The 17,237-nt window shown below is 30.2% G+C and overlaps 1 protein-coding gene across 3 annotated transcripts; it reads left to right on the top strand.

Annotated features, from left to right (window-relative positions):
- The first annotated feature begins 281 nt into the window (after positions 1 to 281).
- LOC129957339 (uncharacterized) lies at positions 282 to 16,104 on the top strand. 3 transcript variants are annotated; one of them, XM_056069608.1, is made up of 6 exons: positions 282 to 415; positions 1,951 to 2,004; positions 8,200 to 8,496; positions 10,471 to 10,530; positions 14,595 to 14,786; positions 15,786 to 16,104. In XM_056069608.1, the coding sequence occupies exons 1-6, from the start codon at positions 361 to 363 to the stop codon at positions 15,989 to 15,991; spliced, it is 864 nt and encodes a 287-aa protein (XP_055925583.1). In that variant the 5' UTR covers positions 282 to 360; the 3' UTR covers positions 15,992 to 16,104. The 3 variants fall into 3 exon arrangements, with proteins under 3 accessions (XP_055925583.1, XP_055925588.1, XP_055925584.1); XM_056069609.1 differs by having other exon boundaries at positions 300 to 415; positions 1,962 to 2,004; XM_056069613.1 differs by lacking the exon at positions 1,951 to 2,004 and having other exon boundaries at positions 283 to 415.
- The last annotated feature ends 1,133 nt before the right edge of the window (positions 16,105 to 17,237 follow it).

Here is a 17,237-nt window from a genome sequence, read left to right as displayed (position 1 = left end):
GTATGGTTTTTATTCATCCTAATCCCATATATGTATATATATATATAAAATAATAGATATGCAACTAAAGTTCGGATTAAAAATCGAGTGATTTAAATCTTTCTCGTAATCTTGCTTTTTTATCGAAATAACGTTAGTTTCTGATTTCCTCTGCAGTGACCTTTACACGGATTTTATCTTTAGTAATTCTAGAGATATATTGCGCTTGTGTGTGAATTACAGCTATTGCCATGCATTTACCATTTGCGCATATAATCTTTGATAATCAGCTGTTTATCGGTATCGCTGAATGTTGACATTTTTCAGGCTTAGTGTACTAAATACTTATTCTGAGTGTTCACTTCAGAGCTAAATATTTTGATGGCATTAGATTTTTCGAAATATTATAATGCGCACTCCATTTTACAGAAGAAACGTAATGATAATTCTGTTTCTCTTTGTTTTTCATTCAATTTAAAGTGAATTCCTTAAATGAAAATTTGCCATTGTCTTAATCTTTCTTTTCGGACTTATAAATTGTACTGTATTGACATCTTTTTTTATTTTAAATGCTAATAAGCAAAAAATATTTTCCTTTGATTTCCTTTTTTCTTTAATTTTTTTTTCCTTCATTACTTTTACCACGTAGAATATTCTATAGTTTGTGCTCTTTTTTGAGTTAAATTTATTGTTTTACTCCTTTTTTTTACCATGTAGAATATTCTACAGTTTGTGCTCATTTTTGAGTTAAATTTATTTCTTTACTACTTTTTTCACCATGTAGAATATTCTATAGTTTATGCTCATTTTTTAATTGAATTTATTATTTGACTCCTTTTTTTTACCATGTAGAATATTCTACAGTTTGTGCTCATTTTTGAGTTAAATTTATTTCTTTACTACTTTTTTCACCATGTAGTATATTCTATAGTTTATGCTCATTTTTTAATTAAATTTATTATTTTACTCCTTTTTCTTACCATGTAGAATATTCTACAGTTTGTGCTCATTTTTGAGTTAAATTTATTTCTATACTCCTTTTTTCACCATGTAGAATATTCTATAGTTTATGCTAATTTTTTAATTAAATTTATTATTTTACTCCTTTTTTTTACCATGTAGAATATTCTACAGTTTGTGCTCATTTTTGAGTTAAATTTATTTCTTTACTACTTTTTTCACCATGTAGAATATTCTATAGTTTATGCTCATTTTTTAATTAAATTTATTATTTTACTCCTTTTTTTTTACCATGTAGAATATTCTACAGTTTGTGCTCATTTTTTAGTTAAATTTATTTCTATACTCCTTTTATAGCTTTACCCCCCTTTTTTTTTTACCATGTAGAATATTCTATAGTTTGTGTTCGTTTTTGAGTTAAATTTCTATGTCGCATTTAGGTATTATGATTTCTCAAGTTTCAATTGTAATAATTTTTATGAGTAATCAATTAATTGTGTATTTTTGAATGGACAAATATTGTTACGTTGAACTGAATGTGTTTTGATTGCTTAGAATTTTAACTATATTATTTTTCCATCTGTACTTGGCTAGGAAATTTTTAATTTAAAAAAATATATATATTTATTTTTTTTTTTGCCATTTTCTAACTAAATAAGTCATGTTTCAATTAAATACTATTATGTAGTTAATTGTTCATGGAGAACATAGTTTTCTATATGTTAATCACATATGTAATTCAAAATTTAAAAAAAAGGGAAATATAGTTAATTCGTGGAATTTAAATTTTGTATTTGAAAATAAAGTAATCAAATACAGTATTGATGTGAAGATTCAAGGATCAGAGCTCTCCATTTCGCATACGGTGGATTGTTCATAGATAAAGTATCCGTGCCTTAAAGTCGAAATTTAAAGAGTTAAAAAAAAAAAAAAAAAGGTACTCTTTAGTAATTGAAGAATTTTTTCTTAATCTGTTTTGCCTTGTATATTTTTTTACATCAAAGTGAGTAGTTTTGTTTCAGGAATCCAATGCTGAAACTTCATTCGAATGTACTTTAATTCCTGGTGAGTAAATTCTTTTCTTTCTGAATAAATTCACTTGTTTTTTAGAATAGAAACAATGCTATCTAAGCTTAGCAGCAATTCACTTGTTTTTGAAAAGCATCAATATTGATATCATTAGTGAAAAAGTTTCAAAAGTAACATTGGGTTGTTATATTACTATATCTTGTGGCCCTCAAAACTATTGTTTATTCAATTCGTACACATTATTTAAGAAAATACAGGACTTTCTATGTATTCTTAAGTGTAGTTGAAAACAGCATTAATATTATTTCAACTTAAATTCTCTTTTCGTGGGAATTTCATTTGAATGATATTTTAATTTGTCCTTTTTAAATTTTTTAAAATTTCTTATTACTTCATTAAAAGAGTTCATTTTTGTTTCAGGTCTTTTTTTCATATTCACTGTCAAATATTGCGCTAAACTGTGCATAGATTTCAAGATATATTAAATTGGTTGTTAAACTGATAAGCATTTATTTAAATGATTCGATGAAAATAAGGAAACTCAGCGTTTCGATCATTTTATATGTTTCCTGTTAAAAACGCAAATGAATGTTTATTTCATGATCACTTTTATAGTATACATAATCATAAAATCCTTAATTAAGGGAGAAAATCATGCCAATTTTAGGATTTTATATTGAAAAAAATTTATGTTCAGCTAACGCCATTTAAACTTTTGATCTTTACTTATAATAAAAATGAAAGTGTGGTAGCGCTTTACACTCCAAACCCTTTAATTTATACCTATCAAACTTGACATATATATACTTTGGAGGGGGAACATATATATACTTTGGATTAATTAAAAATAGAAAAACATTTTGGCGTTTCTTTTTTCGAGACAGTTCCCGAAAACATTACATCAAAGAGTTGATTTTCACCTTTTTTTTAAATATCCTTTTGAATAATATAATTTTTTTTCTATTTTTGATCAATTTTCAAAAGTATCTTAAACATAATTTTCAACAATTTATTTAATAAATAAAAATAACATTTAAACTGTACCTACACGTTGCGCGTGCATGTAAGATAAAGACTCATTTATCGATGCGCGTGCATCGATAAATGAGTCTTTATCGATATGTTGACAAAAGCTCAAGTTAAAAGATTAAATTAATTTTCACAAGAAATTAAACCTAGAAAATAAATTTTCAACAGATTTCTTTTTGTCTAAACCCTTGATCCTATGAGTAATAATTAATATATATTGTTCGGATATTAGCATTTTAAATAAAAAAATATATCCGTTACTTTCTAACGAAAACTGGGTGAGTTATGAAAATTTGAATATCATTTTATAAATACTCAGGATTTTATGACTCGGTCAGATTTGGATAGAAGAACACAGAAAAGTTTTTGATTTAAAAGTTAGAATATCACGAATATTTTACTGAATATGGTTCATAGGATCGAGAGATTGTATAAAATTCAAAATTCTTCTTAATTTTTTTCAGACGTATATTTATTGACTGAAATGAAGTAAAATATTATCATTTATTCAATTTAAATTCTTTTGAAAGAAAATTATTAACTGAATTTTATAATGAAGCAGAGAAATTTTTATAGGTAATCCCCTGCAATTTTGCAGAAATTATTAAAAAAATATTCTGTAATAAACATAAGACTTCATTGCCGAACGATTTCATTTTCTGTACTCATATTTTTAACAAAGATGCTTGGTTTCATGGCATATTCATGTATATTTGGAGTTATGCCTCTATGTCTATGACAAAGATATTAAAAAATGTTCTGAGCTAGACGGATGAAATTTGGTATATATCCTTTACAACCAAATTTATAGATCTCTATCAAATTTTGAGAAAAATCCGTTCAGAGGACATTAGTCCGGCTGTCCGAATATAAGCTAACAATATAACTACAAAACGCAGGCAGCTAGATGGATAAAATTCAATGCACAGATTTATCATATATATTGTAGGCACTTATAAAATTTTGAGCCAAATTTAATAAGGGGTTGTCTGTCTGTCAGTCTGTTCTTTCAGAAGCGTGTCAAAGCCTCAAAAGTCAAAGCGTCTTTCAGTTGCGTGTCAAAGCTTCACAATCTTGATTTGAACATATCAAATTTGATATGTGATTTTGCGACTTCTAAAATTGTAGTTTTGTATCAAATTTTGGTTTCAGACGATTAGGAGAAAACGGGTCCAAATTAGATTCGGAAGACTACGCAGTCTGTTTTTCTCTAATAACTATTTAGATGATGGTTTCTGTTCGAAATTGGGACGTCCTATATATCATCTAAAGTAAGCGGTACAAGACGCTACGAACAATTCTTAGCTTTGGGGCTTGAACCGTTGACCCATAAGTTGCTAATGACTCTAGCATCGAACATTTGCATTGAAAGACAATTCGCCAGTTGTTGAATTTTAACACTCGAATCAAAGGAAGTCTCGAAGAAATCCAGTCTTTTGCGTGGGCGTGCAGCTACATTCCGTCAGTTATTTCCCGGTATTGTTATATTTATAATTCTTAATTCTCATATTTCATAAGAGAGTGGGGTTTTTATAAAATGTATATTATTTGCAAAAGTTGTATACACTCGAAAACCAGGAAGTTATTCGAAAGCTGTCGATAGTAGTACCCTATATTTAATCTGACTGCATTTTCTTTACATAATTAGCCCCCCCCCCAAAAAAAAAGTCAAATGAGCATATTTAAAAAAAATGGCGACATATTTTTTGCTTACTTTTGGCGTTTAATTTTTTTATTAACTTCTATTATTATTTTTTTAACTTTTTAATTGTTATTACTTTTTTAATATTTATTTAAATAATTTTTTTCATATTAATTATTTATTTTGTTTCATATTTGTATTTTATAGAAATAGGATTGTGAAATTTTTATTTTGTCCAGTTAGGATACTTTGGGAAACAAAATTCGTTAGTTGAAATAATATAAAAACAAAAACCGATATCATTCAGTTTTAAAGAATCACCAAATAAAAAATACATAATCCTAATATTTGAATGCGCGAAAGCCTGGCGCAAAGGAAGTGATCCTCGAACACTTTCCTTTTCCCTTTTTCCATCCTTTTTTATGTAGTCCTCTCACTTTCGACAACATCAAAAGTGAAATATCGCACTGTTGAACGACGTCCCGTCAAACGTCGGATCAAACATTCGCCCCACTGTGTGGCAGAAACATGCCTTTGCAACTGCCAAATCACTAGACTGAAACGTTGGATCAAACATTTGAGTAAAAACTGGACATATCGTGTTGCGTGGGGAAAGAATTCACAGAATACTTGAGGTGTTTGAAAATTATGTACTCTTTTTTGCATTGAATTTTTACCTTTGAATGATTTAATGTTCATTTACGAAATTGTGACATCATATGCCGCAAGCACACGATAGTTAAAGAAACGAAGACTATAAAAAATGTCATTATCAAAACACCCTCCTACTGTTCGTTTCTGTGTCTGTAGACTACCACTTTTCGATTCCATCTTACTAAGGGGTGAAACGGGGAAGGATGTGCGTTTCTTCGGAATTTACTTTAATGTAAAATATAAACAACTCTTCCTTTCACCCCTATTTTGTAGAATTAAACTCATCCTAACGTATGCGCAAAAGTGCGGAAGATTTTAGAATCCGTTGGCAAACAATATAAAATTGTATCCACTTCTTTCTTTCTTTTATTTCAATATCTTAGACAATTCCTTAAAGGATAAATAAATAAAATAAAAAATCAATGCTTTATGTATTTTCCCCTTGAAAGATTGTTGTCAATGAAATCTAAAGCTCACTATTTTATCAATAGGAGGGGGGAAAAAAAATTCTCCGATTGAGGATAGATGAAATCTAGGATAATATCCGTCGTGAATGATGAAATGACATCTTTGCAGTTTAACCCATCTCTGGCTTATAGTAATTCCTTTAGTGTGGTATGGAAGTTTGAAGCAGAGGTGCCTGTTTACATGTCTTCATTTAACCGGAATGACGATCATTATGAATGGTAAAGTCCATGTAAAGTAAACAGGCTCTAAAAAAGAAGGCTAATTCATTAATAAAAAAAAAAGGAAAATGTTAGATTAATTTTAGTACATTTAGAAGATTATTCTAAATTTCGTAATAAAATACGAAAAAGAACTTAAAAGGTGCCAAAAGGGAAAATATTGGGAAATCACTAAAAATATTGAGGCATCGTATTCTTTGCGCATTCTTTTCAACCAATTAAAGTGTTTTTTGGCACTTTTACCTTATACAATACTACATTATAAATCCTTTTCCATTTGATACTTTAACGTGAAACAACTGTATTGATCAACCAGAAATAATTTAGCATACTCTTTAACTAATTTCCACAGAATTAAGTTTAAAAGACAATGAACAGATAAAATGACACATGTTTTTTTTTCTTTTGTTGCCTTTTTTAATGTTTCTACCGATACAACATTGGGAAAATTTAAGTAGATCATTATATATATATATATATATATATATATATATATATATATATATATATATATATATATATATATATATATATATATATATATATATATATATATATATATATATATATATATATATATATATATATATATATATATATATATATATATATATAATGATATTTTTATCTAATTTAAAGATTAATTAATTTTCTAAATTTTGCCCTAAATTAACCCATATTACTTTATTCTAAAATTTTCTCTTATTTGCTGCTACGAATCTAACTTTTTATTTAATTACTTATAACGAACGCTCTCTAGAAAACGGATGACTATTGTAATTTCTCAGGCTTCGAGCGAAAGGATAAAACTCCCTAACATCTACACTTCATTCAAAGATGTTTCAGGTTCGAGACCCGATTCCACCGAAGAACCGTCGTGTAAGGGGGTCTGGTGCACGTTAAATCCGTCATGCCAAACGTCCACCCGCTGGTGTGGTGTGGCGTGGAGAGGGGGTGCCAGCTCAGGTGTCGTCCTCGTCATCTGACCACGGTTCAAAATGACGAGGTCCGTCCCAAAATAGCCCTAGTGTTGCTTTACAACGGGACGTTAATATAACTAAACTAAACTAAACTGACCTTCATTCAAAGATACTTAAGATTTCCTTTCCTAAGTCGCCACGTGTCAAAAAAATCACCATCAAAATCTCTTAGTAATATCATTAAAGTGAAAATTGTGTGTCCTTCCCCTTTCTTCCCCCTTTTCGAATTATGATTTTCGCAGAGAAATGAAGTTATTTCCAAAGTTTCTGCTTTTCAGACAAGCATCTGCAAAATTATGTTTACACAGACAACATAATTTTGTAGATGTGTGGCCGAAAAGACAAATTTAGACTTAACTTCAATTTATTTTTTCGATCGGAAATCATGATTTGTACATTGGGAGGATCAATGATACGAGTCAGTCAGTTTACATCGCAACACAAGGGGAAATTTTCTGAACTTTTTCCTTTTTCACTGAGAGATTCATAAAGGTATTCTTTCACAGGATCGATTTAGCGAAGGGAATCTTATGCATCTTCGAAAGGAAATCCGTAGGTGTAAGGGATATTTATTCCTTTGAATGGAACTTGTGAATGGCGATGGCCATCAACTTTTTAGACCGCGTGCTAGAAATAATTAAATATGAAATTAGATACTAAATTATCATTTTTCCACCATTATTCCATTATTTTATATTTATTGTCTTAATTTTTTACATGCTACTTTGTTAGAAAGCTCTCATTAATTGTATTTTGTTTTATCTTGAAAGTTCCAACTTTTATAGAATTTGTATCCCGTATAGAATTCTTCCTCTTAAATCTCCAAATGAAAGATTCTCTAATGTATACCTTCTTCTTCCGGCTTATTAACAGCGATTTATGTTATATATATATAAGCAAGTTTTTTTTATTGTTATTTTAACTATATTCAATCATTTATATTTCTACTCGCTAAAAATACAATAAAATTTAAATGATTTTCATCTTTGTGAATATGATGTATTCGGTGAATGATCCAGTTTAAGAATAAAATTTAGAATAGGCATTTTTATTGAATTCAAAATGAACAATGAACGACCAAACTCCATTAAAAATTCTCTCTATTAAATCTTCTGCAAGAAATTTCTTTTTCAGATTCTGTAACAATTTTAACAAGCATTATACCTAGCTAAAAATTTTGAAATAACTCTTAGTGCGCGAAATAATATGCAGAGTTCTAAAAATAATTGACATTTCGCAGGTTCTTCAAAGCGGTACGAGAATCCAGAATTCATCGAATCTTGTCCAGCAATCCTGGAACCTTCGAAAGACAAATTCCGATCAGAGGAAGAGATCACCAGAAACCTGTTGGAAATTTTTTCAACTCCACCACCCCTACCTCCGGCTTTTGTTCCAGCACTTATCGGAAGCTCCAGTATACGTTCATTTGATCTTGGGATTGTACAACTGAGTAATGAGGAACAACCGAGAGCAACCACTTGTTGCTCTGCTGTTATCAATTACTACAGCAAATCTGCAATCGCTTTCAGGAATTCTAGTAAGCGAAATATTTTCTTTCAGAAAAGCTCTTTGCAATAAAACTGATCCTCGATAAAAAGATAATTTAACCCTCCATTAGGTCAACTTTCTCCTTAAATGATTCCAGTGTTTCTAATGGTTGCAAAATATATTCAATTATGTATTTATTCGATATAACCCCGCTCTTGAGAACAGTGACCATCTTTAACGCTAAACTTAAGAAAATATTATAAAAATCTATATATATAAAACGCTAACATACGTGGCACAGAAATGACTCTTATTACTTATAAAGGAATGGCAACATTGAAATATAAACATATCGATGTATCACAGTTTTAGCAGACTGCTTTATTCAGCGTTTTTACAGCTGCACTTCATTCAACACTTCGCTAATTAAATAAAATGATTATATTATAAATGTTGCTTGCCATGTAAAACACTTCATTCAGTCAGAAGATGTAAAATGAATTAAGAAATAAACTTGATTCGTAATAATCGGGAGTGAAAGTAGGCTTAACTGTCACTATGAATATTTGCTATGCGTTACCTACTGGAAATAGACGACTTCCAAAACTATTAATTTCCCAAAAAGAATTTTGCATTATCTTAAAATTCAAAAAATTATCTCTTGTCTTATGTCTTCAAATTATCTTATGTCGATTTCATTTCTATTCATTATTTTCTTTACTTTTAATAAATTCCTCAAGTTTAATTTACATTGTTACAATGCTTTTAATGTTAGATTTGGTTTTTTTTTTTAAATTTTAAGAGTAATGCACACTTTAATTGCTTTTGTAATGCTATGAAATTAAAACTCATTCATCAAAATATCGAATCGCATGCTTTTGCTAATATTAAAATTAAAATTTAAAAAATTACTTATTAATATAAATGTTGTTTAAGTTGTGTCAAATAGATTGAAATAAAAAAAAAATCATTCCATAATAATCGTTTAACAAACTAAAAAATCTTGGAGAGTAAGCTGGTCGCCAAAGACGGTTAGTTGAAGAAAATTGTGTTTGATACATAGAGAAATGCTTGTTCTTCCTTAATCACCATAGTCGCCATTCAGAATATGAACTATCTTTTGTAGAGAAAAAATACAACATTGAAAGTAATATTCTGGGAGCATATACATGACTTTTTGTTACGGAAGTATTTTGTCTTTTCCCAGAAAGTTTACATGATTTTATTTATTTATTTTTCATGTAACTGCAAACGTGATGGCGCAATAGCTTGGCGACTTTCTTGTTTTGAAAGGCGCCAACAGATGTAAGAGGGGCGAAGTTTTCTTCATACAATTTTTTGAATGATCAAGACTTGTATCAATCCACCCAGATGAAGGCTGAATCGACAACTGTTCTGCGCATGCACGCTTTTTAAAATTAAACTATAACAGTTGCAGTTTAATTTTAAAAAATAAAATTAAACTGTAATTGATTTAAATTGTAACCGATGAAAATTTAATTAAACTGTAACTGTAAGCAAGAGAGTGAGTGGCTGAAACAAATAAAATCCCACATCTGTCTCGATTTTATATTTCCCAATAATTGAGTTAGCTGATTAATCGATAAGAATTTCTTTTGCTTAAATGATTTCAAATACGTTAGCAACTTAGACAAAGAAACATGATTTTCTTTATAGATAAGAGAATAGAAAGAACATGAATTACAGAAATTCGATAACCCTGTAGAAAAACATTTTCTATGATTTCACAGCATCTTAATGCCTTAAATATTTTTTTTTAATTAATGATCAGAAGATCTATAGATTCGAAAACATTGCACATGTAAATTAATATATAGCATCACTTTTATTCTTATTAAATTAGTTTTCTTCTTTACTAGATTGATCATATACAGTTGCCCGTATTTATTAACTTTTATAAAATTTTCTCAATATTAATTACATTATTTTATAACCAATCGTTTGCAATATTAATTGATTAGATTATTTCGTTTTCTTTAATATAATTCGTTTTCATTTACAGGAGTTTTTTACATCTTTCAATTTTTGCTCTCCTTGCTTCCTCTTTCTGCAATAGCCATGGGTAAACAAATCTATTATTATTATTTTTCAAATTGAATGTCACTATGAAATTGTACACTAAAGTTTTAGTTTAGTTATATTAACGCTCCTTTGTAAAGCAACACTAGGGCTATTTTGGGACGGACCTCGTCATTTTGAACCGCGATCAGATGACGAGGACGACACCTGAGCTGGCACCCCCCTCTCCACACCACACCAGCGGGAGGACGTTTGGTATAACGGATTTAACGTGCAACAGACTCCCTTACACGACGGTTCTTCGGTGGAATCGAGAAATCCTGCGGCTCACAAGCCGATACCTTACCACCAGGCCACCGTGGCCAATTGTACATTAAAAGTTCACTTGTCACTTTTAAAGACTTTGTATAAATGAAAAAAAAATGTATTTGTGTTTGTAAATGTGTTCCATATAATGTAAACAGCTTGAAGTTTCATTCGGATGCTTCATTTCAAATAATTTATTTATTATGAAATAAAAATAATGATTATTTAATCGATGTAGGTAATTAATAATACCTACAATGTTTAGATAAGTAATCTAGGCGATAAGTAATTAATATTTTTAATTTTAATTAAATGTTGAGCTTCAAAATGAATTTTGATTATTTTTCCAAATGCTTTTACTTTTACAAACGAAAATCGCGTTTGAAAAATTAAAAAAAAATAAAAAAATGCTGACATTATAATTTTAAACTAATTAGCTGTAAGAATGCTATTTCCGTATTTATTTGGAAATTGGTATTTTTTTAGCATAACATTTTATTTTATATTTTCCGCGAATTGTCATTCATTATTTCTCCTTCAAATTTTAAACGCTATAATAATATCCAAAGACAAAATTTATAATAATATGCAAATGCAAAATTAACAAAAAAAAAAAAAAAAAAAAAAAAAAAAAAAAAAAAAATTAAGGCCATTATTAATTCTGTGCAGTTTGATATATATCTTAAAAAAATTTGGAACGTGCAATGCAACACGATATTTCTATATAATTTCACTTCTGGTAACTTGATTTGATATATAATTCATATATTTCTTGATCGATTTTGATTATATATGGCACATTTCTAGAAAGCTTTATTAATATTAGAATCCAGGGAAAGGACGTCACCAGAAATACGTGGATATAAAGACATACGAAATGTAAAAAGGTTCTGGATTCTCTTAGGAATGGAATAATCGCATAGGATTAAGTTGTCTGAACTCAAATGGAAGAAAAAAATGGAGAAAAAATGTGAATTAAACCAAACTGATATTGGATCATATGGAGTGGAACCAAATGGAGAAAAAATGTGAATTAAACCAAACTGATATTGGATCATATGAAGTGGAACCAAATGGAGAAAAAATGTGAATTAAACCAAACTGATATTGCATCATATGGAGTGGAACCAAATGGAGAAAAAATGTGAATTAAACCAAACTGATATTGGATCATATGGAGTGGAATCAAATGGAGAAAAAATGTGAATTAAACCAAACTGATATTGGATCATATGGAGTGGAACCAAATGGAGAAAAAATGTGAATTAAACCAAACTGATATTGCATCATATGGAGTGGAACCAAATGGAGAAAAAATGTGAATTAAACCAAACTGATATTGGATCATATGGAGTGGAACCAAATGGAGAAAAAATGTGAATTAAACCAAACTGATATTGGATCATATGGAGTGGAACCAAATGGAGAAAAAATGTGTATTAAACCAAACTGATATTGGATCATATTGAGTGGAACCAAATTTAGAAAAAATGTGAATTAAACCAAACTGATATTGGATCATATTGAGTGGAACCAAATTTAGAAAAAATGTGAATTAAACCAAACTGATATTGGATCATATGAAATGGAACCAAATGGAGAAAAAATGTGAATTAAACCAAACTGATATTGGATCATATGGAGTGGAACCAAATGGAGAAAAAATGTGAATTAAACCAAGCTGATATTGCATCATATGGAGTGGAACCAAATGGAGAAAAAATGTGAATTAAACCAAACTGATATTGGATCATATGGAGTGGAACCAAATGGAGAAAAAATGTGAATTAAACCAAACTGATATTGGATCATATGGAGTGGAACCAAATGGAGAAAAAATGTGTATTAAACCAAACTGATATTGGATCATATTGAGTGGAACCAAATTTAGAAAAAATGTGAATTAAACCAAACTGATATTGGATCATATTGAGTGGAACCAAATTTAGAAAAAATGTGAATTAAACCAAACTGATATTGGATCATATGAAATGGAACCAAATGGAGAAAAAATGTGTATTAAACCAAACTGATATTGGATCATATTGAGTGGAACCAAATTTAGAAAAAATGTGAATTAAACCAAACTGATATTGGATCATATTGAGTGGAACCAAATTTAGAAAAAATGTGAATTAAACCAAACTGATATTGGATCATATGGAGTGGAGCCAAATGGAGAAAAAATGTGAAGTAAACCAAACTGATATTGCATCATATGGAGTGGAACCAAATGGAGAAAAAAATGTGGTCCTCAATTTATTAATTAAGATATGAAAAAGAATAAAGAGAATACCGGTGGAAAACTGTTTCTTTATCCTCAATTTTTTAAAACAGGATTTTAAAATTATCGTTTTGCCTTCGGAAATAATGGTATTGTAATACAATAGATGGCTTGGATATTTTACAAAATTATGCAGAAAAAAAAGAGAGAGAGTATAGTAAAGAATACATTAATCTAAATGTTATATGTCTCAGTTGTATTGTGATGGACTGCGAGTTAAGATATAATAAAAGCGACTAGAAAACAATATTTCTCACGACCTTAAATACAAAAGGTTCGGAGTTTTTTGCTTCATATTATCTGCCTGGAATTCCTGGCAACATCTATCGGATGTGTATAAAATCATAATGCCTCGAAACAAAGTTTTAGCGATTGTTTTGTAGTAGGTAGTATCGAATGAAACCTATGATGCTCCCAATTATTTTTTCCCCTCGATTTTGTAATGTGCAAAGATTTCTCAAGAACCAAATATCTGGAATATGAGAACTATTGATGCTAATAGGAATTTACATGTTGTTTTGGAAATTTACTTACTTTTTAAATGATAATAATAGTCAGAATAAAATATAACATTTAATCGAGATCAACATGACCCATTTATACAATTAGGAAATAACATGCTCATATTCAGGTAAAATTTTCTAAACTAATGCAAAAGACAATAATTGCTGCATTGTTTCAAATTTAATTATTACTTTTTAATAAATTGTTGCGCAATGTAAGAAATCGGTAAGTTTTTCTTTTTTAAGGTGCAGCTTAAGATAGAAAATGATTGCTAATTCCAAATGGCATCCGATTCGATTAACGCATATTTTAATTAAATGAGTTGTATATACAGGGTGTTTCTGATTTCATGGACCAAACTTTCAGGGTAAATAAAAAAAAGTGATTTTGTGTGGCACTATGGGTTAAAAATAAAAAGTGAAGGTGAACAAAAAAAAAAAAAGAAAGAAAGAAAGAAACGTTGAAGAAATGAAGAGACAGTTCTTTTACTTACACAATCTGCAGTAAATGTACAAATGCGCCACCGCCAATATCGATACCGGCAGGGTAAAATCTCGCACATGATTGGCGCACTCTTTCGAAGATGCCTGTTGTTCAACGAACAGATGTAGCAGCCACTGAAATTTTGGAATGAAGTAGGTCCTCATCAGAGTCAGAATGTCGTAGACGCATTCCTTGAGGTGTTTCCACAAGAAAAAAATCGCTACTGACAAATCTGTTGCCCAAGTGACTGGTACATCTCGTCCCATCGAGGGCCAAAGGTGGCATTGCGATATTTACGCACATTATTGCAGAAATAGGGAAATCCTCAGCAGTGCTAGATTTTTTCCCGCTTGCACTTTTCATTTCATTTCCTATCCCTGATTTATAAACATACGTGGGCCCCTTAAAGTTTGCCTCATGAATTCAGACTCTATTTATGTAGAGATATCCCATGTAAATATTTATGTGTTCACATAACATTTACACTTCTGGCTGAGTGAGCAATATTACAATTTCTATTTCTTTTTCAGGAATAAAATTTTCTCAACACTGTTCTTCCTCTTTTCCCGTGCTCACCTTAATCATAGGAGCAGTTGGCGCAATGCTCGTCGGTGTATGGATATCCATCAATATCTTTCATCATTCTGGAAAGCGCTGTACGGGTCAGCAAAAATTCTTGGTCAGAATGTTGTTTGGACTGCTAGCAATTCTGTTGTCAATCGGTAAGTGCATGTTTTTTTTCTCGTGCGAGTAGAAGACAAAGTTTTGAACTGCAAATTTTACTTCAGTTTATTTAATATAGTTTGGTATTGTTAATATTCAATGAATTTATAATCATTAAACTTCAGTAGTATATTGAGATTTTGTGGATGCACATCTTTTCTGGCAATGTTCGAAACAAGTGGGCTGGTAGTAAAGTCTCAGTTACAGTACTCCAAAGTACAAGATTTGAAGCCAACATTTACTGCAAATTTATGACGAATGGGATCGTAGTCTTGCGTTGATAGTTTGGGCAAGTTATGCCAGGGCGGGTATCGTTCTCCGCACCCTCTCTATCTCCTCCAAAAAAAACCCCCTCAAAGCTGAATGTTAATATAACTAATCAACAAATGTTGAAGCACTAAAGAATAGAAAATTAAATTATAGAACACATAATAAAGGGAGAATTATGAACATTTAATTTCGACTTTCTAGGTTTTTTTTAAATGATTTTATAGCTGTAAGTATTGTGATATACTAAATCGATGGAGCTAAGAAATACTACCTTGATATACACAAATGTGGCATGGTACTTTAATTTTGGGACTTATTGGGAATCTTGTAGGAAGAAAAGGTTTTCAACATATGACATATTGTTATACTTGTCATCTGTCTGTAACATCATATGAAATTTTTCTGGCAAATGATTTCACAAACGATCAGCCCCATAATTAATGGGGAAGTAAGTTCTTTGCTTTTGAACTATAAAGTTCGAAAATCGACCCCAGTACAGACATGAAATGAATCATTGTATCCACGAAATTTAAGATCACGTCCGAATTGGTGTGACTCTAAAATTTAGGGAAGGGTACTTCTAAGTGTTCGAATCCTCGTATTCTGTGTTATTCTCGTGATATAACGATCTTCGTTTTGAAATAGCCCACGCCGTATGTTAAAACAGAACTCTGATATAAAATTCGAGATTTCCCAGCCACTTAATGATTACGCTTTTATTCTCACAGAGATGTCGCTCTACTTCAGTACTTCGCCGAGCTACGACCCATCGGACAGGAAGTACTGCAGCAAGACATTCATGGATTACACTTTCTACAAGTACATTGCGATTGCTGGATCTTTGGTTCTTGCATTCATAATCTATATTCCTGATTTCCGCGGCTTTATCTGCAGCTTCGAATGCACGACGCCTGTTCTCTATGACCAAATATGAAGTCTTCTCATCAGGCTTTTAGTCATGTAATACGTTTTACTAAATTTATATCATAGTTTTGACTATTTTAACTATTTATTTAACAGACGACAATAAAGCATTCAACACTTTTGTACTGGTGTTATTTCTATTTTGTCCCATTACATACGTGGCTCTGCAATCGGGAAGATTAGAAGTACAGTCGATTGTCATTAGGGATTGCAATACCGGTATACCAGGATACCGAATACCGGTATTTTGAACCATTTGTACAATTTTGTAATACCGGTATTCACAAGTTTAAATACCGGTTTTTCGGTATTTACTAGACATTTTTTAAATTGTCTCCACTATATGTTCAGGTATCGCGAACATAGCAAAATAGAATACGTTTTTGTTTTTATGTCTCCCTAACGGGCGAAATTAATTAGCTAATTAATGGCTTAATTAATTGCTTAAATCTAAATTAGCGAAACATGGATTATCCCTGAAAGAAAATATTGTATCCATAACGACTGATGGACCAACAATTATGAAAATAGTTGGAAAGTTGATCGGTGCAAATCAGCAGTTCTGCTATGCACATGGAATGCAATTAGGAGTAATAGATGTATTATACCAAACAAATAAAGAACAGAAGAATCCAAATACTATGGATATAGAAACTTCGGATTCCAACTTTAAAAAGAGTAAGAGTGATATTGACAATGAAGATAATGACAATATAATTGTTGAAGAAGATATTGCTAATGATGATGAAATATTAACCTATCAAGAATTGCTTCCTATGATTTATAAAGTTCGAAAAATTGTTAAGATATTTAAACATTCCCCTATAAAAAGGGTATATTACTAAAATATATACTAACTAAAAATAAAACAGAATATATGATAATATTAAATTCTAAAACACGTTGGAACAGATTACTCCGAATGATGGAGCGATTTTTGAAATTGAGAAATCCAATCCAAAAAGCAATAATCGACTTAAACCTATAAATTAATTTTTCAGATAGTGAATTCGACTTAATATCCAGAACTATATCAGCTCTACTTCCAATAAAACTGACTATTCAGGTATTATGTCGGAAAGATTCTAATTTATTAACAGCTAATGCAACAATAAATTTCATGTTGCAGTCATTAAAAGAACAGCACACATCAGTATCTGAAGAATTATATATTACATTGAAAAATCGCACAGGAGAAAGGCATACCGAAATAGAAAATGTCTTATGGTATTTACATAATTATAGTGATTTTAAAA

This window comes from Argiope bruennichi, chromosome 11 (genome assembly GCF_947563725.1).
Source record: "Argiope bruennichi chromosome 11, qqArgBrue1.1, whole genome shotgun sequence".
NCBI classification, from domain to species: Eukaryota; Metazoa; Arthropoda; class Arachnida; order Araneae; family Araneidae; genus Argiope; species Argiope bruennichi.
This window is presented reverse-complemented; position numbering and strand designations above follow the sequence as displayed.